At 36.6% G+C, this 22,553-nt stretch overlaps 1 protein-coding gene across 2 annotated transcripts in view; it reads right to left on the minus strand.

Annotated features, from left to right (window-relative positions):
• Positions 1-10,916: 10,916 nt before the first annotated feature.
• The window catches only part of LOC109037463 (nucleolar protein 4), a 119,868-nt gene continuing 108,231 nt past the window's right edge, over positions 10,917-22,553 (minus strand). Inside the window, exons 5-11 of one of the 2 annotated variants that reach the window (XM_072300527.1) lie at positions 22,132-22,262; positions 21,025-21,168; positions 19,869-20,075; positions 19,275-19,385; positions 17,855-18,171; positions 16,455-16,654; positions 10,917-14,974 (exon numbers count right to left, since the gene is read on the minus strand). In XM_072300527.1, coding sequence (XP_072156628.1) covers positions 14,805-14,974; positions 16,455-16,654; positions 17,855-18,171; positions 19,275-19,385; positions 19,869-20,075; positions 21,025-21,168; positions 22,132-22,262 — 1,280 coding nt within the window. In that variant the 3' untranslated portion in view covers positions 10,917-14,804. Of the gene's footprint in view, positions 14,975-16,454; positions 16,655-17,854; positions 18,172-19,241; positions 19,386-19,868; positions 20,076-21,024; positions 21,169-22,131; positions 22,263-22,553 lie in introns of both variants that reach the window. The other variant, XM_072300526.1, reaches the window with a different exon arrangement.

Raw genomic sequence — 22,553 nt, forward strand, 5'->3', positions numbered from 1 at the left:
ATCAGAGTTTGTCACGGGTACATCAATACGTGAAGTAGGAAAAACATTAGGCTCTATTGCGATGCGATGTCACAAAATTTTCGCTCTCATTTCATTTTATCGCAAATAAACTCGGTAGCATACATATATTTACATTCAAACGTTGAGGAAAATGTGTGAATGGTTTAAGACAACCAGGCTGAATTTTAGTACTCAAAACTAATTCGTATAGCGTATCTAACAACAAATTACATGTAAATGGAAATGTTCAATGTCGCAAAATGGCACTTGTGGTTTGATTTTCATCATCGAGATGTATTTTTTTCTCTTTCGTCAATCGTATCACTCTATTACGTTTAGTCCCATTGCGTTTCATTGGTACAATTTGAATTCCTCGCATTACAACTAAAAGAAAAGACGACTGTGCTCTGAAAAAACTCAAGGAAACATTTCTGACAGAACATCAGCAATCATTATCAGGTTCTTGATCCGAGTTATAAAAAAGAACAAGAAACAAGGTCGATTGTCAAGAAAATATTCTGAGTATGAACCTTAACCGTGACAGAAATGTGTCGTGGCTAAATATACCATTTCCCGCCTGATTTTCCTTTCATCGCATTCTCATCAAGAGGATTAAATCTTTGCTGGAGAAGAATTCACAGTCTTATGAGCATACTTTCACATGAAAAAGTCGATTCAGAGTAATTTGGATTGATTCGAGGCCAATTCCATCTAATGAAAGAACAACATGCAGTTTTAAAAATCAGTATCTATAAAAATCGAAGGACATAAGGAAGCTGGAGAGGAAACAAAACGATTCATCGTGAGATGGTTCGATTACATAAACATATTTATTTTCTAAATTATTCATTTTATTTAAAATTTAAAACGTATCCTCTGGTGCCTTGTATCGACTATTAGCTATGATGCATTATTGAATCATATGTTACAACTAAAATTTATTTTAATTTTGGAAAAAGCCGTGTGGAATACAAGTCCGTGCAGATGTTCACAAAACAAATAAAAGCAAGGTTGGCATGAAAAGCAAAATTATGTTTACTCTGCCTACTATACGTACAGCCAGAAAGTAGTTTTAGAATTGCAATTGCACGAGGCAAAAACTCTCCCGTTTTTAAGGATTCAGTCCAGGCTCATTGAGGTAGGCCACCTATTATGAAGGAAGATCTAGACTGGTGGAAGAAGAAACTTGAGGACTCGCTTTTCGCCAATTAAGAGCAAGCGAGTACAGGCAGCTAAAATCAAGCCTGAATAAGTTCAATTTAATGCTTAAATCACTCATTTAATTTAAATCAATCAAAAGTCAAATCCTCTCCTCCGTATGGTGGGCTTAGGTACCATAGACACCAGATACCTTCTCTACGTCGCGTTAAAAGACAATCATGGTAGATTGAAATATGATGCTAACAATAAATTTTCTTGTTAGATCTCAAAACTGTCTTTATATATTTATCCACACGTGTTAAGCTTATTTTTTGGTTCAAAATTGAAAGAAATTTTTTAGAAATAATTTGCAAGGATGGCAAAACACAAAGTATTTGTTGTTTTTCTTCAGAGGAATGAACGGTATTTTTGTTGAGTTTATAAAGCATGATTCAGTTTTCACTTTCTTTTTGGTGTTTGGATACAGTTTTTTGGTAACATTTTAGAATAACATGAATATTCGCAGCTAAATCCTAAAAAATGTATCCATGATCTCTATCTTTTCCATAAATTAAAATGCATTAGACGTAGATGAATTTAACTGCATGTGTAAGCTGTAACACAAACCCTAATATCGTATCAATTGAGTGGTCACAATGTTTCATTTCCAGAATGCAATTCTAGAGTAAGTAAGTATGCTCTTGTGTAGAGAATGCAGTATTCCAAAGACTGAAGAGGACGGTTGTTTAATTATTTATTATTTTTTTTTTTTAAATTACTTATTACTTTAGTTTATTACTATATTTTAATACTTATTTTACTATGTCTGGTATATTTTTGTATTACCCTAGTTTTTCATTACTATACGTACCATATATTTTATAACTACTACATTTGTATTAGGTGCTTATACAGTTTCACAAACGATACGGACTTTTTTAAGAGGGTCTTCCTGAGACGCCTTACAAAATTAAAAATGGTTGTGCTTTAAAAATAATTAATGGAAAGTTCACCAACAAATGTTAGGAAACTCAGAATCAATCCAACGAAGAGACCAATGAAAGCTGATTGTAAATCATTCAAACCGTACGGACGCGGTGGCTTTCCACCATCCGTTTTCGAATGTGAAAAATCAAACTTTATATTCGAAGGAACCTTATGCTCGAGGAATCTCCTGGCAAGTCCACCCTCTAAATATCGAGCAATTATTTGGTTAAATTTATCAAAGAGGAATGAATTTTTCTCAAATGAGATCATGATTGGATACGTCATCAGACACTCCTTAACGAGGTGATACTTAAATCCCTCCTTTATCAACTTGTGTTGCATGATTACACTTTCTCTTGGGGTAGATATGGTAGGCAAGTGCACAAGAAAGGCGTCCATTGTTGCCATAGCGCGTATATTATCCTCCACTATTTTCATCATGTCATCGCTGATATTCCTGATTATCATAGACCGATTTATATCTCTTTCCATGTACTGAAGAAAAACACGATTTATACCCAGCATTTCGGCCAACACCATTTCAATATAATAGTCTAGATTGTTGACCACCTTCGCTTTCAATGCTTCAGATAAGTTTTGCCGGTCGAAGGCACTTTGAATATTCGCCACGTCGAAAAGAAAGTCCGTTTGAATGAAAATCTCAGACTCCTGTAACATCTTCAAAGTGTCAATTTCTGCACCCGGGACCCTTTCACTAAGGAGTGTCGTCATGCTACTCAGGAAAATTGTAGAGATTATGAGTGCAGAGAAACTGAAGATGAAGAATAGCACTTTACCTGTAAAGAGATGCCCTAGAAGTAAAGATGGCGGACGGCCGCAGATAAAATATGCATAAACAGTCAATATCGATGATGTGCTCTTGAAAAGGTCGATCTCTGCCTCTGAGTACAAACGATAGAATACTTTGTATTGAATGTGCTGGAAAATTAACTGACTCAATATGTATAGGATGGACGTGATCAGAACAAATACCCAAACCCACAGTGAGAAGCTCTTAAAAATTACGAGACCCTGAGACATGAAATCGCTATGTGGGACGACTATGCACACAGCTCCGGTATCAATGCTGACAGAATAGTCGAATTGAGAGTAATCGACCCCATCAGAACCAATTCCAATGTCGATTTTTCTTAAAGCGAGGTCATACTTCAAATTACTTTCAAACATACAAACTGAACTATTGACGAAGTCTGGGTCGTCAAAATAGCGTTTGTCGAGGGTGCTGTTCAAAGAGTCTGAGAGGATACCAAGCACATGGTCAAAAAGTAATCCTTCCAATTCAAGTTTGGGGTAATAAGGATAACCGTGACCGAGAGACCCTTCGGTGCAGACCATACCTGAAAATCCTCTAAAAGGTTTTCCCTGCATATCAGACCAAGAAAAGTCGAAAAAAGTCTCCTCAGCTTCCCGTCCGTTTGAAATGAGATTTCCCAAAAATGGGTCGTATTTTTCGCAGCCCTCAGGATGGCAAATCACCGTTTTTTCGACCTTTGAAAAATCTCCAAAACAATTTAAAGCAAAAAATCAAACTATCTGTCACATCCACTCGGAAACGAGTATTGGCGGTCTTCGTAGCCCTCTTGTAATGCGGCAGTTGGGTTTCGTGCCGTTGGTTGACGTGATACCGTTCAGTGCTCTTCAACACGAAGACGAGATAATTTTTGGGATTCCAAACTTTGTTGCCGGAGAATCCGCGGGCTCTCTTGGACAAATGGTCCGATAGTACTGAGGTGTCCTTGAGTTCCTCGGTTGTAATGTTGACCTGCTCATCACACCTCTTCTCGCTGGATCGCACGAGATGGTCGTTGAGCTTGATGCAGTAGTGAGGTAGAGCTCCCGCCAACTGCTTCTCATTGTTCGCCAGTCCTGATTTCCTGGCCTGATTGGATCCTGAAGGGTGTTCGTTTGCAATAGTCTCAAATATGAGACTTAACAATTCATCAATGTCCTCAAGAATGAAAATCATATTTTTTATATGACCACTGATGACAACCTCGTTCAGTTTGCTGTGATGAGATATTAAAATAGTCTGAATTGAGGCCTCGTGGAGCTGTCGAGTGAAGTGCATATTGGAAGGACCTGACTTCAATTGGACCGTGTAAAATAATGATTGCGCAGATATGTCAACTATTTCTTTGCACACATTGAAGGCCACTGATACCATAGGCTCCCAACGATCGAACAGGAGTTTGTCAGAAACAGAGATACTGCACGTCCCAGGAACAATTTTCTCAAGTAATGGGAGGATAATGTAAAAAGGAATGTACATTATTGACGAAATGTTTTGTACTTTAATTAAAATATTTGGGTATTTCTTTTTAGATGGGATCATTCAATTCTGGCTGAGGGAGGACAGGGTACCAGTGCTATGGCGGTAGAGAGTGCTAAAAGAGCGGCTCTTATGCATGTCACTACTTTTCACAAACAGAAGCAGCAGTGGACTTAGACTATGTTAAGGAATGTTCTAATTTTGTGCAACCAGTTGTTATTTTACTTTATTTTGTATGACCGTAACAGTCACGCCACTCTATTGCCACGTATTGTTTCACTGAAACGTACGCTAAGTGATATTTTTGTCTCCTCATTTTAATGGGGAAAACAAATTTCCTAGATTTGCATGAGCAGGTATCATGATCCTTCTTAAATTTTAACAAGTTCATTGATAGATTCTAACTTAAAATTGTTTCGTATTATTTACATCGTACTACGAATATAAAATCATGCAACGACATTGTGGAATTTTCGATTTGGATAAGGATCTGAACTGTTTGGAACTATCGTTGATGACGCTCGCAGCAATGCAGCATGGTCATCTTCAGATAATGACTTTGCAGGCCGCAGTTTTATATGTATTGTAGACATTGAAAACAGCAGTACAGGATTTTTGAAAGGCCGAAGAAATTGGTCATTGAGTTATGATTGTATTTATGAAGTCCTTTATCATCAAGATATACCTATAGAATTATTTCAAGTTACCTACAGAAATACTTACTGGACAGCAACATTTTGCACAAACCTGTTCTTATACAAATAGTTTGTTACGCAGCTAAGAACTTAAAGTACTATGCACACTGATATTGAGGGAATTTTAAGCCTAAAAAGTTGAATCAAATTTACTTTTTTCTATATTAATCTTAGATACCCCATTATTACTTCTCATAAAAAAAGGTGTGTATCGTATCAACAGTTTAGTGCTGCTAAAATACACTGAAGGAAAATCGTAGGACTTTCAATGTGAATTCTTCACTAATATGAGCACTGACCCTTGTTTTAAAAAGAGTGTGAAACAAAGCACAAACTAATATGAGCGAAACTTTTGGTAACAGCAAGACCTAGTGGTATACTGAATGCGTCAAACCGTAGATCAAAACGTTTTTCGTTGTTAGTAGAATATTTTATGTCCTCTCACTTCAAGAGGGTGACAGCAGTAGAGTAAATATCATTAATTTGAAGTTTCTCGCTGTATGTCCTGAGTTTCGATAAGTTTCATTAATGAGGGTAAATGGAATCTCATAACAGTTTAATATGAAATGTAGATGGTTTAAGTAAATACAGTGAAAGGGTTACAAGAATATTGGGTGGAGCGATCGATGGACTGCTGGGCTGAATTCAAAAACTATGTTACATACTTTCTTTTAAGAAATTTTGAAGAGTAAAAACAGTTGGGGACTATGCAACAACAACAAATACTTAACAATACTTACCAATTTTTAATCGATACTTCCAATGGGTGGGGGGGGGGGTGCTTAAATGGGTTTAACAGTGATTGAAAATATAGTTTTGACGTGAATGGGCTATGAAAAGAATTAATAATTACATTGCACGGTTACATGGCTTAGCAAACGAGGAGGAAAGTAAAACATTATTCTGAGTCCTATTGCTTAAAATGTTTTCCAAAAATAGGTTATTTTTTCCTGATACTATGAGGAATGTCGATCATTTTGGAGTCCAAAGCTTCGCTCTGTCATAATAGCGAAACATATTTGCTCGGGAAATCGTTGAAGGGTTCAATTCTAAAATACTACTCAGAGCCATATAGAAATAATCGAAATTATTGAAGTATGATCCAAATCCATACTATATCCTCCCTTGAGCCTCAAAGTAGTTTTAATCAGAGAGGGTGAAGAATTAACCCACATACATTTTTCTCCTTTTCTGCAAACGAAGTTCATTTAAATATGAGCGCCCTGCATATCGACGGTGAAAGTCGGCAATCACATAACTCGTTTGCGGTGTCTGAAAATCTCCGCCTCTACGTCATTTTTTTAAAGGAGAACAAATTGATATTATTTCTTGAAGTTTTTGCAGAATTTTCTTCGCATTGAGAAGAAAAATCATGACAGTTTTAAAGAATTGCCGTTGAGTAGTTTTCCATTTAAAAAATAAAGTATGACAGGATGTCTGCGACGTCGCAAACCGAGTTATGTGATTGCCGACTTTCACCGTCAATATATGTTTCAATACGTTTAAAGGAAAGGAAAACGTTAATCTCTATTGATATGTATATCTACGGCAGCGAGGTTGATTTAGGTTTGCACATAGGAGAAAATGTGATTTTTTCTTCCTGGACGTTTAATATTTTTATTCAAGCAACAGAGACCCCCTCTCTTGAATGATTTGCTATTTTGGTGAGTACCCAAAATGAATTAAAAAATATTGAGTTCATCCTCATTCATGGAAAAAACGTCCACCCCTTATCCAACTCCGGACAAAAAAAATTGAAGAGGAAGTGAAAAGAGGAAATGGACAAGCATAGCCAGGAGTAAATAACTGATGTTCCGCTCGCTTTGTTCTTGTTTGGTTGAAGGAATATGACTAAATTATTGTTGCATTACAAAGAGCACGTTTCACTAAAACGCCGCGAAGATCTTAATTAATTATAATGAAATGACAAATTATAATGGCAAGTAATGATGACTTCCACTGTTGATCTGTCGAAGTCTCGTTCGTAGAGTTTCGTCGTGCGTTATAAATTTCCTTCAATTCTCGAAGTATGCAACATTGCGTTCAATGCGGAGAGAGCTCACTCTGCACTTGCTTCAGTGTGCCAGATCAAATCTTGGCTGATAATTTCCTTTTCTGATTTATAATTTTTCTTCCTCTTTAAAACAAAGAAGAAAAATCATCGAGAAAAATTGAAAATAATATCAGTGTATTTGCTATAATATATTTTATGAAGTAAAAGACACAAATAAAAGGAGTTTTTAAAATTAATCCAGTTTTACGAAAGAATGAGTTGTGCTCAGAACACCACGAAAATGTGCCACTTCTAGAGTTATAAGCTTCATCATCAATTAAAAAAAAGAATCAATGAAATATGTTTCAGGGATGTGCGTTATTTGGAGTTTTTCTAGAAGTCGTTTTGCTTTTTTTATTTTTTGTCAGCTTGACAAAGTCAAATAACTTGACAGCAAATATGGCATTTAAAAGATCAATTCTGCATCGGAGGAGAAGTATAATACTTGACTGCCTCTTCCAGTCTTCCATGATAAGGCAGGTAGGATAGTTATTAGAGAACAAAGTAGTTCCAATGCAACAAATATATTTACAACAAATCGTTATAGTTATGTAGGCACCAACTCTCTGTTTTCTAATATCTCTCTCCTTTCTTCCTCATACCAGCCTTCAATGTTGGTGGTAAACCCTTTAAATAGGACTCAGAAAATATTCCAATAAAATTGTAAACGATTAAACCCCGAGTCTCTGTCCTTGAGAAACAAAAGTTAACAGAGAAATGGTATTTGTTCGTCTTCAACGCATGCGTTTAATCAGTCGTGGAAAACGCTGAAGCAAATTGATCTAACGAAATACGCTTAATAAACTAGAGGAAACCAAAAGTTACTCCAGCCTGAGTTCTTCACATGTGTGAGACGTATGCATGTTAATCATTGGTTTATTCGTATTTCGTTCGATAAAGCTATTACGAAACGTGACAGAGAAATGTGAATACTCCAGTCTAAATTTTATCTAGCGCATGGAAATGATACAATAAAAGTCATCATTAATTTCTGGACTTAAGTATCTGTAAGGCCGAGACAAATGTGAATTTACACCTTAAACAAGAAGTTTCGACTTAGATAAGATTATAAATTTAGGAAAATTACTTTGTTGTAAAAACGGAGAATTTAAGACGTTCTGTCTAAGAGGAGCTTCGCAGTACTTCTCGCCAGCTGCAGCGCTGCGCTGCGGCTGAAGCGCTGAGTGCCTGGAGAGTCAAAACGCCTTCACCTTTGTGCGTATGCAACACGGACATCCACGGAGCCCGAATAGTTGTATACGTTGCATTCAGGCGTTATAACGCAATTCGTTCCATGCTCGTCGCATGCGCCACTAACTGCAATGGGCTTGTTGGGGCCGCTTTGCTTGTTTTTCTGCAATTCCTGCTGCCCTCTAGTCTCCCAAGCCAGTCTTCTATTGTAAATCTCTTTTCAAAATCCTACGTAACACGTCAATCTCTGGGGAACAATATCCTGATTTTTCTCGTGATCAATCAGCAATTTTTTTTAATATATATTTTCACAGAGAAAAATTTGTGGTTGTTCCAAGGATTGTCACTTTGTGATAATGGTTATTTTCGTTGTCACGAAGAAATCATATTTACTGTGATAATTCATTTAGCTTAGTGCGAGGGTCATTTTTTTTTCTTTTTTTCTTTTTTTAATTTCATCTTTTAGGGTAACTCTGCCATGCTAAGGAAGAACGCCGTATGAGCCTCCAGGCGTTGCCAAATTTTCTTCAATAAAAATTGAATTTACCGGGAAAATTGCAAATAATTTTTTTCAATATTTTCAGACAATTTTGTACGGAATTTAATCTAAAATATCTGAGACTTTTAGGGAAGATTATGCATGAATTTCCTCAAAATTACATGTTTTATCAAGGGAAATTTGACAACTCTCGAATGTTCATACGGCGTTCTTCCTTAGCACGGCAGAACTGTGCAGTGTGCACGTTCATAGTTCATCCACTATCCTTACTCTCCTATAAATTATAAAAACCTTATAAGTTTCATCGAAAAAGACAGAACTGCGGAGGACCTCCATTTTTAAAATCTTCATGATTTAAAACAGACATTGCATGGAGTAGTTTTCAAATCCGCGTTTACTTTTGCGAAAGGAATTTCACACTAGCAACGTGGAAAAGATGAAATTTGAAGTCAAACAAAGGCATGTCTTCCTTCCTATGAATGAATGTGAGATGTTCATGTGTGTGTTCTTGTTCCTATGAATGTGATGATAGCTGTCTAAATTCGTAATGAGATTAAGCGACGTGCATTGCCCATAATTTAATGTCAATTAAGTAATCTTGACATGGAATTTTTGATATTTTAACAACGCTAACAAAATGAATTCCGTTGGAGAGAATTTTACGAATTCACGAAGTGAAATTATTTCCAATCTAATTTTTTGGCATTGGCATATAATACGTTTTCGTGCTTTTAATCAAACGAACGGTGAGTAATTCCGTTCAGTCTTTTTAAGAAATCAAGTTTTCTTTCATTTATTTCATTTATTCTTATCAAATAATGGATAAATGTATTTTGCGTTGTAAGCAGTTTCAATATTTCTCTTGCTGCGCTCAGCTGGTAAGGCTAACAATCATATCGTTTTATCAAACGCCGTGAAAAAAAAGAGGGGGGGGGGGCGCTGATGATGAAGGTGAGAGTTCCTAGGAGATACTCGAGGTGATAAAGGGGGTTTAGATGCCCTCCTCAGAAACAGTTTGAAAATCAGGTGTACCCCTAGAACGCAAGTTTTGGTTGTTTTCCCGGTAAAATATTACCACTCTCCTATTTATTTCTGATTTTCCAAGGCCAAGGGGGAAAAAATTCGTTTTTATCCTCAGATTCGCTCCTAAATAAAGGGAGAAGTTTTGTGTCTCCAAGTCAAACATTCAAAATGATTTGCGAAACGCAGCGCAAGTTTATTTCTGCGTCGAATGCCAACATCGTTGATGCTTTTTTGAGAAAACATATTCTATGAAATATTCATGCAATGCAAGATAAATGCACGAATCGAGCCCCGGGCAATCGGTTTTGCCATTGCGTATGTAATTGCGCATTTTTCTGAAATTGAGAGTTCATTTTTGAGGCAATCATCGACGCGTAAAACGTATAGAATAAGTTGTGTGAGTCGTAGAATCGTGAATCGTATTCTCGTGTTTCAATCTTGTGGATCAGCAAAAATAATAAGATGAGTGTGAACGCAAAGTTTCTAAAATCAATATTAACAGATGTATCGCCATTTTAAGAGAACAGGTTAAGACGTCATTCACAGTGATAGTCCATTCCATGAGTCATTTCTTCCACCTTGGTTTCATCAGTGATCGATTAATACGTTTGCAATCTTTACATATTCATTCCATCAATATATGACAAAAGTAAGAAGGATTAAACCACAATGTGCACAACAATGGCGGGTGATGCCAAACATCCTAATATCTCCTTTGATTTTAAACGTAGATACACGGCGTTTGCACAATTTATTTTATTTCTTGCTAATCTGCAAAATATTTAAATCAAGATACGATTCTGTGACATATTTTACTCAGCCATTGGCTTTATTTTCAATGTGTTCCTTGCCGGAACTCAGTTACTCAGTGGCAAAACTACTGGTCCTATTATGCGGCTCGAATTGCCATCACAATAATCGAAGGCGGAATCGACTGATTGATTGAGCTACCCGTATTAGTAAAATTTCCCGAGTTTGCTTTTTGAACATAACATTAGATTTAGGGAACTTAAGTCAGGCATATCAAAACTACAGGTATTATTTTTTTTTGCGAAAGACATTGTATTTATTACCGACATCTCATATTCGATCGTTACGAGGTGGTAAACGATTAAATAACGTTTATTTACATTTATACACATATTTTAAGTACAAAGTTTTATTTTACAAAGGTGCAACATAAAATAAAAAAGAAGAAAATAAGCACTGAATGTATCCACCTCCCTATCAGTTTAATAATGGTTCATTTCAATTGACCGCATAATTGGCTGAGATTTCGATATGTGTAGGTAAATTACATTCAAAACATTTCTGTAAGAGTAAATGGATCATTTTCATTGAATAATTAGCAGAATCTTGCTCCTGTACATTATTGTGTACTTTGATGGCGTCAGAAAAAAAAAAAAAAAAAAAAAAATTATAATATAACTAGAAATTTGCTTAAACTTTAAACTCAAGATGATCATTTGAATAAATTAACAACCATCAATATTTAAATCATGCTTAAACCTGGTTTTCAATTCTTTGTTTAAAAAAAAAAACCAAACATAAAAACTATCATACAGAAAATAATTTGAACAAAAACAAAAAACAATAATCAAGATAGCATCATGAATGATACTTTGAAAGAGGAGAAAATAAAAATGTGACTTAGACTACCCAAAAACCTAACAATAAACAGGCATAGGGTACAACTTTAACAGAAAAAAATTAAAGAGAAAAAAAAAACGGGGAAAATGAAAAAATTAAATAAGACTTTAACAATAAGAATTTTACTAAATTAAAATTAAATATTATTTATTAGAAATTTAACTTAAATAATAATTTTGATTTTATGCCGTAATGAAAATTACGTAGGTAAGTATATTTCAATCTAACAGTCAAACATTTGAAAAAGGAAAGAATTAAGTCTCGATTATGAGCAATAAAAATTTCCTTGAAGCTATTGACTAGTATGTGTTCAAATTTTGTCTAAATTGGAAAGTTTTGAATTAATTTCATGATGATCAGGCTAAAAAAACCTTGATTTGCTAAAAAAAACCATAACCATCGATTGAAGGTGAATGTTAATTGAATCTATATCACATTACTCGAGTTGGATAGTTTATAGATTTTTGGCGTGATTTTGTTTCATTAAACGCTTTTAGTTTTTGAAAATTTCTCCCTGACACTTACAAATAAAAGTTTGTATCGTTGCAATTTAAAGTTATTTGTAGTCGAAACAGTGTTAAGTATTTCGGCTATCAAAAATAGTCAATACCTTCCTAAAGTTCGAAAAAAAGTTGTGAACAAAAAAAGAATTATTAAAAAGCACGAAGATTTTTTGATGTACGTCGATTAGCTTTACAACAAATACTCCATGAAAAACAAAGTAATGAGTCATAAACGTAAGAAATAATTTGTAGAAATAATCATTTTTTGATTCAATGGATACAAGGTTGTCGAATTTTTTCACCTTCAAAATTATCTGAGAATGTTTTTACACGAAATAAGTACTAATACAGTATCAGATATCGTGAGATCTAGTGCTGGAATTATTCAAGTAAATTTCATTGAAAGGAAAACTTCGTTGCAACAAAAATGATCTATAGCAACCGCACGCACTTCTCGGATAGAAATGAGCCTCGAAAATGAAGAAATCCTCAATTTTTGAGCTGACGCATTTCATTTCCCCAAAAGTAGAGTTTGTGTCTCAAATCAGGCTAATTTCAGTTTTACTCCCCTACAAAAAAGAGGGATTTTCTTCGATTTCCTATCAATTTCGAGGCTCTAGTAACAAATCATCCGCTTATATAACGGGATGAAAAATCCAATGGATAAGCGTGACATCCATCACATGGAAGTGCAGAAAGAAACTACGTAGAATATGATGGCATATTTACAAAAAAAAAATCCGACTGCATGTTTTTTACTCTGAGATACGCTTAAATTTCAATTTGAGTTATTTTTTATCTGTTGGAAAAAAAAAACATTTGATTTCTTCACTTCTTCAAATTTCTATAAATTGATCTAACTTTCCGACGCTAATTAATCTAAGTGTTATTGAAAGTCCCTGACATTCAAGTGAAAAAGGGGTGTGGGGCGGTTTCTGAGAGATGATGCGAATATGGTAACTGATTACCTCTTTACACAGGTATTCTCAACTTATGAAATTCACCTTTCAAATGAAATCAAAAGACACCTGTTACTTTTGAGTTTCACAACTCAAAACGGATTCTGAAAATGCCGAAAGAGGAAGTGCATGTCACCTTGGCTGTATCAGGCTGACCATTTTTTCTAGAACTTTGATTGAGATCATAATGGATGGTTTCTTGTTGATGTTTTTACGATGTTATTGGGTTATATTTTTCTTGATGGATTGACCCGAACATCCACATCCTCTTAATGATATTTTGGTCGAAATTTAAATATAAATATTTCATACATAATTTTGATCATACCTTTAATGTAAATACCTATATCTGCCTGCTATCCTCTCAAACAATACGATTTTTTATCATATTTTTTTGGTAGTATTAAGCAGTGCCCTCGTTGTATTTAAATCGTTGTATTCAAATGTTTACCTTATCTTTTTTCTCTTTTTATTCTCCAGGAGAGCACATTTTACTCCATGGGAAGTTTATTCACAGTTGTTGCATTAATATTAGAGTATGTAAAAGCTAAGTACAATTCATCAAATAATAGTGCCTTTAAGTGCAAGAGGCAAATATAAACAGGGCCATTTCGTATTCCTAATTTATTTTCTTGTGATAGCCTCCTCCACTGTATTTACTCGCCGTGTAGACCACAACTCATTTCATCTCAAATAAATAAATCGCAAGCACTCATACGACTCACTATCTCTGTAAAAAGGAAATTGTTAAAATGAATCAACTAACTTTTCAAAGGTAAAACATTCTCCAATTCATTTATTTTAGTCAGTGCATGTAGAAAATTTTATCTATAATATTCAGCGTGGAACGACTCTCATCTCAAATATCTCGTTACTCTCTTAAGAATATTCAGCAATTAGGCAGGTGCTGACTTTAATACTGTTGGCTCTCTCAGAGACACTCTCTCCATCTGAATCGGTAGTCACAACAAATAATAAAAGGCAGAGTTTTCTCCTGAAGAAGTAGAAACTCGAAACAATTCCGAGTTAAAATGACCTCGGTATAATGCAGCAATTAATGATTGTGCAAATTCGTGTCTGGCCTGTTACCGCCTATCTCTTTCGGCATTTCCTTGAAGAAAAAAAACAAAAGAGAAAAGTAAACGTCACTGAAATTTGAGTATTTAAAAGAGAGTCAAAAATAACAAGTACTAGAGGGAATATGTAGATTGAAAATGTATAACCTACCCTCCAACATTCATCTTAAAGTTCTTTTTTGCTAATGGAGTAGATAAATAGAATGGCTTTGTTGAATTTTCAATGGAACTACTAATTGAGGCACATACTACCTACCTCAATAATTACCCCCATTCAAGCAAATGGTGGAAATGCTTATTACGTTCTAATGCCGTTTTGAACAATATTCCCATTGAAATGTTTGAGCATCAATGAAACAGTGGTATCATTCAAAATTATATAAATGAAAAGACATTTACCAATGAAGTATTAAATATCTTCATAACACCGACCTGTTTGTTTTTAAAGCCGGAGAAGAAAAACCGAGCGAAATTCTAGGATGAATAATGAAAAGATAAGAAGTGGTTCGGTGTTAAGTATAAATTAACAATTTTATTAAGAAAACAGAAATAGTGAGATGGTTTGAAAACTTAATAATTAAGTAGGTAATTATCTATGAATCCACAAAAATGACCTGCACATCCACTTGGCAGTTACATAACATTATTAATTTAGTTTATAATACAATATTGACGGAAAATGCACGGCTTAAAAACTATACAAAATTGAACGAAGATGATGAATCAAGGTTAAACAAGCTAAGGTTGTTGCAGCAGCAATGTCTCTAGCTCGTCTGCAGATCGGAGTAAAAATGCTGCTGATTCTCTGTATCCGGTGATCAGTTGACGCACAGCAGCCATTTCTGCTGGGCTCAGTTTATGATTTAATAAGGGTTTTGAGGCTTGCTTCATGCTAAGGTCGGTGGGTCCTGCGTGAAAAAAAAAATTGAATCAGCTAAAGAAAGGCAACTCGAAATAAATGATGTTATTCTGGGGCTTAAAATTTGAAATTTACGAATTAAGATTTTAAATTTTAAGATGGTTTGGGTGGTCCACAATCAATTTAAAAGGTGTTAAGCTACTCAGACTGTGCGATGACATTCTCAATTGTTGTCTACGCTTTTTTTGCACAATTATACGTAATTATCAAAATAGGTAAAAAAAGAAAAAAAAGAAAGAAAAAAATCCAAGAGAGTCCTTATAGGCATCACTGGCTATCATGAGAGTCGCACCGGAGTCAATGTCGTCTTTTCTCATGCGGTAATGCTTTGAAGAGAAAAAGCCGCCTTCAAATTGCACTGATACACGTAGCTATACAGCATAGATTGCTGGTATTCACACGGTTTGCAGGAGATTTGTGTGTCTCGCTCTCGGTGATATTCTGCCGTGCTATAAGGAAGAACGCCGTACGAACCTTCAAACGTTGCCACATTTCCTTCGAAAAGACCTTCATTTACTAGGAAAATGGTAAGTTTTTTGCTTCAATTTTTTCGGAAAATTTTGTTAGCAATTTCGTCGAAAATGTCTGAACATTTCAAGAAAAAATACGCATAATCGTTCTCAAAAATACATGTTTCATACGGGATAATTTGGCAACTCTCTAATGTTCATACGGCGTTCTTCCTTAGCACGGCAGTATTCCGTTCGCGTTGATGATACAATGATACATAAACAGTTACAGACTTTAATCGAGTCTCTGCAACACCTATCACCTTAAATAAAAGAAAAGAAAAAGAGGAGAAGAAAAGTTCGGCTGCAGTAATTCAAACCTGCAGAAATTTTGAAGAAATGTGCATAGTTAGAAGCGGCCAGAAAATTAGGATTCCTTTTCTCAAAGGTTTATGGTTGTCACATGGTCCATGGTGAGCTACCTATACTTTTATTTTTCGATTTTTTACATTTTTTGGATTGGAGTTTCAATTTGCTGCTGCACCCACGAGACAAAATGCTAGTTAGGTGTGGCCTCTTTTTTTATTCCCGTATCAAACTATTAAAAACTAAAAAGGACATGGAGAATTCTCTCATCTGCACTGCTGTGCAAAGGAAGAACGCCGTTATGAGCCCCCAGGCGTTGCCAAGTTGCCGTTGATAAAATACCAATTTACTGGGCAAGTTATGAATATTTTTTTTCCAATTTTTCAGGCAACATTGTTCGCAGATTAATCTTAAATATCTGAAAATTTCTTGGAAAAGTATGCATAACTTTCCTCTGAAAACAAAATTTTATTCGGAGAAATTTGGCAACTCTCGAATGTTCATACGGCGTTCTTCCTTAGCACGGCAGTGCACTCAACACCATAAATTCTGATGTATTCACAATTCTGGCATTTTTACATAAAATTGCAAGAAAAAAAAATGAAGGAAAACCAAATGAAAGAGATAGCAAAAAAAAAATGTGAAAAATCTTACCGTTCCCCATCATTCCTGCGGGGCCAAATGGGGAGGCTGAAAACATGTTCGGGCTGGCGCCCGCGTATATGCTTGTTTGGCTGGAAACACCACGAGGAGAAAATGCCTGACTGAAAGCAGGGTTGGGTCTGTACAAGGGTGATGCTTCCATCCGAGAAACTACTGGAGAGCCATTTAAAGCACTGCTACTGCTCAGGGAACTAAAAAAAGAAAATATTTTATCATTAGATTTATTTAAATTTTACAAAATAAATCATGAACGTAGTTATGCACTATGCTATTTTTTTTTAGATAGGCGCAACATGTTTATATTTCACTTCAACCCAAGTGCTGTAGGTACGTATATGCCGTTTAATTTTTATTTGAGGAAAGAGTATATCTTAAATTTCGTGATTATCAAGTTGCATCAATTGCATGCAAACGTATTTTACTTTAATGTATCAAAAAGTTGGTCAATTAAAGCTCAGATTTTTAAGTAAAGATCAAGACACAGGCATCGGACTAGTTTTAACAAATTTTATAGGAAGTGAAACCCACTCTTTGGGAATCTGAGGTATCCTTAAGCCTATCTCTGTGTGGACAATGCCTCCCATTTATATGAAATGAACGAAAAAATTATGAAAGAACAAACATAAATGTGGTTAATAATTGTAACTTCCGCCGCCGCGCCGCACTGACCGCACTGTTTGGCGCAATCCGTGAAGCATTCCTACAGTCCTACGTTTCACACCGACCGCTGCTGCACGCACTGCGTTTGACGCAATGCGTGAAGTATTCATGCAGTCTTGTAGGCGCTACGCGTTTCTCGCTGCCCGCTGCTGACCACAGCGATCGCACTGTCTATGATGCAATGCGTGAAGTATCCATGCAGTCTTGTAGGCGCTGATATGTGTTACATGCCGACCGCCGCGCCGCACCGAGGGTTTCTCCTTTTCATCTCGAGTTCTCGTCATCATTGCTCTATGCGCCGCGCAGTTCCAGGCCACAGGTTCCGTGTTCGGTTTCTCTCCTAGTCTTAACTCGACTAATTAAAGGTACTGTCTATTGTATCACAGAGAGACTGCAAAATTAGAGATATGCTCTCAGGAAATGAGAGATTTTGTCACCTTTTCTCGTTTGTATTTTTTTTTCTGAATCCGATCTTTCTCTATAGCTACATTCAAAAAAATTGCAAAATTTGCCGCCACGGGCCGCGACCCTTGTGGCCACACCCTAAATCTGGCCCTGTTCGCAATTGTACCTAAAGATTCTTAAAATGTAAAGGAAAAATATTCCTAACTTTCCTCAAAAATAAACAATTCATAGAAGGAAATTTCGCAACTCTCGAATGCTCATACGATGTTTTCCCTTACTAAGGCAGTGTTGGACGAAAGGCGTGAGTGCGAAAAAATGAAACGTACCTTCGACTATTTGTTGTTTTCGATGAACTATGATCACTATTTATGGAGGTGGCGGTGAGCCCTTTCGTAAAATTGAGAACGTCTTTGATATTATTATTGTTGGCGATATTGTTATTATTATTAATGAGATGCTGTTGGAGGACGGTTTTGCCGCTGCCACCGGCGCCGGGCGGCTCCTTCGTCTCCGTGGAGGCTGTGTCCGTTTGGCTGATGGAGGTGTTGCTCCCGCTGCTCGGCGTGTTGTTGTTCAGCGACGAGGTCGTCGTCGTCGTCAGAGACGAGGATGAGAAGTGGTCGATTGGTCGCGGCTGCTCTGTCTGAAAAACAATCCATTTCGGTATTTCAGGAAACATTCCTTTAAATAAAACTACAAAAAAAAACGAAAAATTATATTCCACGGCAAAAAAGACCACAAGATTATTAGATGATCAGGGGCGTAGCTAGGAAATTTCTCTGGGGGGGGGGGGGCATGGGACCTCCTCTCGTGGTGAAGAGAGCGGGGGGTGAGGAATGGAGGATCCCGTTTTTCTGGGGGGGGGGGGGGGCACGAGATTTCTGGGGGGGCCAGGCACCCCCAGGACCCCCCTAGCTACGCCCATGTAGATGATATACAGAGTGTCCCAGGATTAAGTACGAATATTGAAGGAGTCGATTGTTAGGTTAAAAAAGGACGTTTTTGTGGTATAACTGTTTTCGAAAAACGCTGTCCCTGGGGGCCACCTCCACCCCCTTTGCGCCCATCACGCGCTCCATTCAGTCCCTATATTATATCGAAAACGATTAGTTAAAGCGAAAAAAAGTAAGACACATTGCTTCAATATTTCTCAACGCTGTATCTAGGGGTGCCGTCAAAAATCAATTTTTGTCGCTAGAAATATTAATTTTGGCCACTTTTAAGTTCAGTACCCCTCTAGACCCCTCCTTGAAATGAGTGTTTCCTTTTTGTGTAGGTCAAAAAGGAAAAGAGCGCTAAACATTACCTCTAGATTTCAATTTTCATTAATATTGGTTAATAAACATTGTCACGTTGTCAAAAAGACAATTTTTTGGTACATGAATATATGATAGTTTTGTTTAGTAAGTAAGGGATGAGTCACCTACGGCCAGAAAACACCCCTCGAAACCACCTTGACTAAGAAACCATGAAATTCCCTCACAGTGTAGGGATAGAAAAAACACGTCAATTACTCTATACAAGGCTCCAAAATCAAGAAGATTCCGATAAACGTCTTCAAACTCCGGCTAGAGCTACTATGAGCAATAGATGCCGAACTCGTAGCCTGTTTTTTTTTCTGGGATTCTCACTCATCCTTATTAAATGTTTCCTCCGTTTAGACAGTGGCATCATTCTCTGCTCTCTTGAGCGCTCAAAACAAAAATAAGTTACCTGGCCTGGTAATACGGGCATTGGTTGACTCACAGGTTCAAGTCCAAGGCGCATTCTTTTCGCGTTATGACTTTCGTTTTCACAAGCTTGCGCTAGTATTTGTTCAGCTTGTACACTGGTTAGATGAGCAGGTGTTGGTCGATTCTGGAAAAGTCAAACGTTCATTTTCCTTTAGTTGAAGACATTTCAAAACATCCGAGGACAAGAAAAATTTAGATAAAGTGGAAAAAATCTGATGAATGCGGTTGAAAAACTTGATCTATGAGTCTGAAATTAACGCTGCTAATATACGGACCGAGATTACGCTTATAACCTCTAATTGATTTGCATATTTAATCGGCGAAATTCCATCAGCCGGGGAGCTCTATATCGAAGCGCATCCTTATTAGAGAAATGCCGAGTAACTACCTTGGAATTAAGGACATCAAAGGTAAAGGATAGTTAATCAGGGAGGCAGAGTAATCATAAATTAGAGGCGCTTAAAATTAGATGATGTAAATGTCCTTGCGATATTGGCAAAGTGAGCGAATCACTCAGGTTCGCTACTGAAGGATAAGGATGTTTTATGATATTTTTTTGAGTAAGTGGCAACACTGGACAAGTTAGAAATACATGAGTTTTACTTACTGCTTCTGGCCAATTTCCAGGATCTCGCGCTCTTTTATTCCTACGACAGGATTTTAGATATGTTCGGATTCTTTTCCTTGCTCGCTCAGCGAATTCAGGAAATTGCCGCGTACACGAGTCTATGATGGCTTGGATTTTCTCCTTAGGTTGTTTTGATATCGGGACGATTCGATCCAAATTTTCGTCGACGAATAGTCTAACAAACATCTGAAACATATTAACAGATTCGAGGAGTTAAATTACCATATTGGGGATCCCCATTTGGGGTGCCTCAAGGCACATACGGGCAGTCAGACGCACAATTAGGTTTAATTGGACTGCACTTTGAAATTAGGAACTAAAAATACCGGCCCGGTTTAAAAACAACGTATGTGCCTTTATTTTCCCTATGCACATAAGTGTTTTTTCAGAGGAGCCAGATTTTATAGTTCCAAATTGCAAAATGTAGTTCAATTGTATCTTCAACATTTTCAAGAATGACGGCGTTGCTAACGTTTCAACTTAATTTATATAAAGGTCCAAATCGCGATGATAATCATTAAAAATGTCTTAAGCGCCAGCTTATGTAATAAAACATAGAAAATTGTGTTTTCTAGGGGGTGATCAACCATCACGCTTATTTTGAATTTAATTCCTCGCTTTGCATTTTTTTCTTCGTTTCTTTTCTCTGTTCATATAATTTTTTCCCTAAATGGCTAATGAAGATTCATGAACATTAGGGTTTCTTACAAAACTAAATTAGGACGATACAAAAAACACACTTCAACCGTGCAAGAAAAAATATTGAATCCAAAAATTTTGAGGTAGACATATTTCTAAATGCAAAACGAGGGTAAACTCAGCGGTATGAGAGAGTGCGTTTTAGATACGCGCCATATCAGTTGTGATTGATTGTACGTTGTGTGTTTCCTGCACATGTTGCAATTTTCATGTGAATTTAACTAATACACGAGTAGCATAAATGCCTCACGGTTAAAAGAGAAGAAAAAAGCTTAAAAGAATCTGACTTAAATTTTCCATTAGATAGGCATCGAAGATTTCCAGTACCTGATTCTGTAATGTACAAAGAAAATGTGTACACAGTCTTTACGACGTCATTGAAATGAGCTTTAGCTGACCGTGCTCCAAGAGCATAAACTACGAAAATAAAACTTACATTAAATGCTTTCAATCGCTCAGGATCATGAGGTAGGGTTTTCAAATCATCAACGTCTTCTTCATCCTCGTCTTCGTCCTCTTTGTTTCCACTGGAAGAGGTCTCATCGTGGACAGAACCCGTTTCTTGTAGGATGACAGGACTCTGCAAAAATGAGAATTTCGTAAGTCAATATTCGCTCGAAAAACTATTCATTTTTATTCATACAGTCTTTGTCAGTGTTATTTTCCATACTTTAAAGACTTGCTTCATAAAAATTATGCGCGCCATTCCGCACTTCAGTTCCATGGAACAGATTGAGGCTTAATCATTTTGTGAGGTTAACTATATATCAAATCGAAACACCGCTCAATGCTTTTCTTTGCAATCAAATTTTTTTGCAATGCCCATATATGGTGCGCATGATTGGTAACTTGGTTACACCGCATTTAATTGTATTGGTTTTAGGATGCGCATTCCTGGTGCGGAAAATTCAATTTTTGCATGCCCTGCAGGCTTTGGTAACTGGAGCCCAACTCTCGAAAAATGTTGGGATGCAATCCCACTAAAATGCAAAGTTTGGTTATGTCAGTTATAAATGTTGTTAAGGCGGGGAGTGATAAAACTAGTAATTCTTTTTGTTTTTACAACAAGGCCGTCTTCCATTCCAGGGCCACAACTGCAAAAATAACTTATCAAATAGACAGATGAAGACTATTGAGTGTTCAAAATTAGGAATTAAAGTGTTGAAAAGAAAATGGCGCCTAAGCGTTAATAATTTTGCCTCCTATTTACTTAACTATTTTATTTAATTCTTCTAAGAACAGCCAAAGTTTCTTTGTACGTAGAGAGAGGAAAGGCTCATTTCATCGTACATGATAAAAAGAGAAGAAAACGCCTTCAAAATTCTAGATGCAACTAATCGTGTTTGACGGCTGGCTGCTTTGCATATGCTACGTATTGAAGGCTTCTTTTACGTTCACGACGACGAGTCATACCAAGCCGCCTCAACATCAAATAAGTTGCATCGATAGGCGATGAGCACGAGGAAGCTTTCGCGCAACCCCCTTTTCAATTACGAGGTCACCTTAGTCTAGTCATTCTAAAAAAGAAGTGCTTTGAACTTACGGAAAGATCTCTGGACCCGGGGGGTGTCGAGGTCGATTTTTTGAGACCAAGAGGATAGCTAGGCCAAAGACCGCCACCGGCCATTTCTTCTCCAGGTAAATCCTCTGATAATCGTAATTCCCCGTTGCGCGCTGAAACAAATAAAATAATGTTGGTTCATTAATCCATAATATTTTTAAGTACATATCTTGGTCGATCAATTTGAATAATCAGCGGGCTGATTATTGAAACTGATAGACAAAGCGATGGACATAAAAGACAGAGACTTAATTAGGCGGGCCTATATTGGTGGAAGGCATTGGCTGCATTGGACAAAGAGGGTAAGTAATAGACTAGGTAACGGCAACCGACAAGAAACCCAACAGTTAGTCCATCATTAACCCTCTTAGTCTATAGGAACCAAAAAAGCATATTTCAAGCCA

This window comes from Bemisia tabaci, chromosome 5 (assembly GCF_918797505.1).
Source record: "Bemisia tabaci chromosome 5, PGI_BMITA_v3".
Taxonomy (NCBI): domain Eukaryota; kingdom Metazoa; phylum Arthropoda; class Insecta; order Hemiptera; family Aleyrodidae; genus Bemisia; species Bemisia tabaci.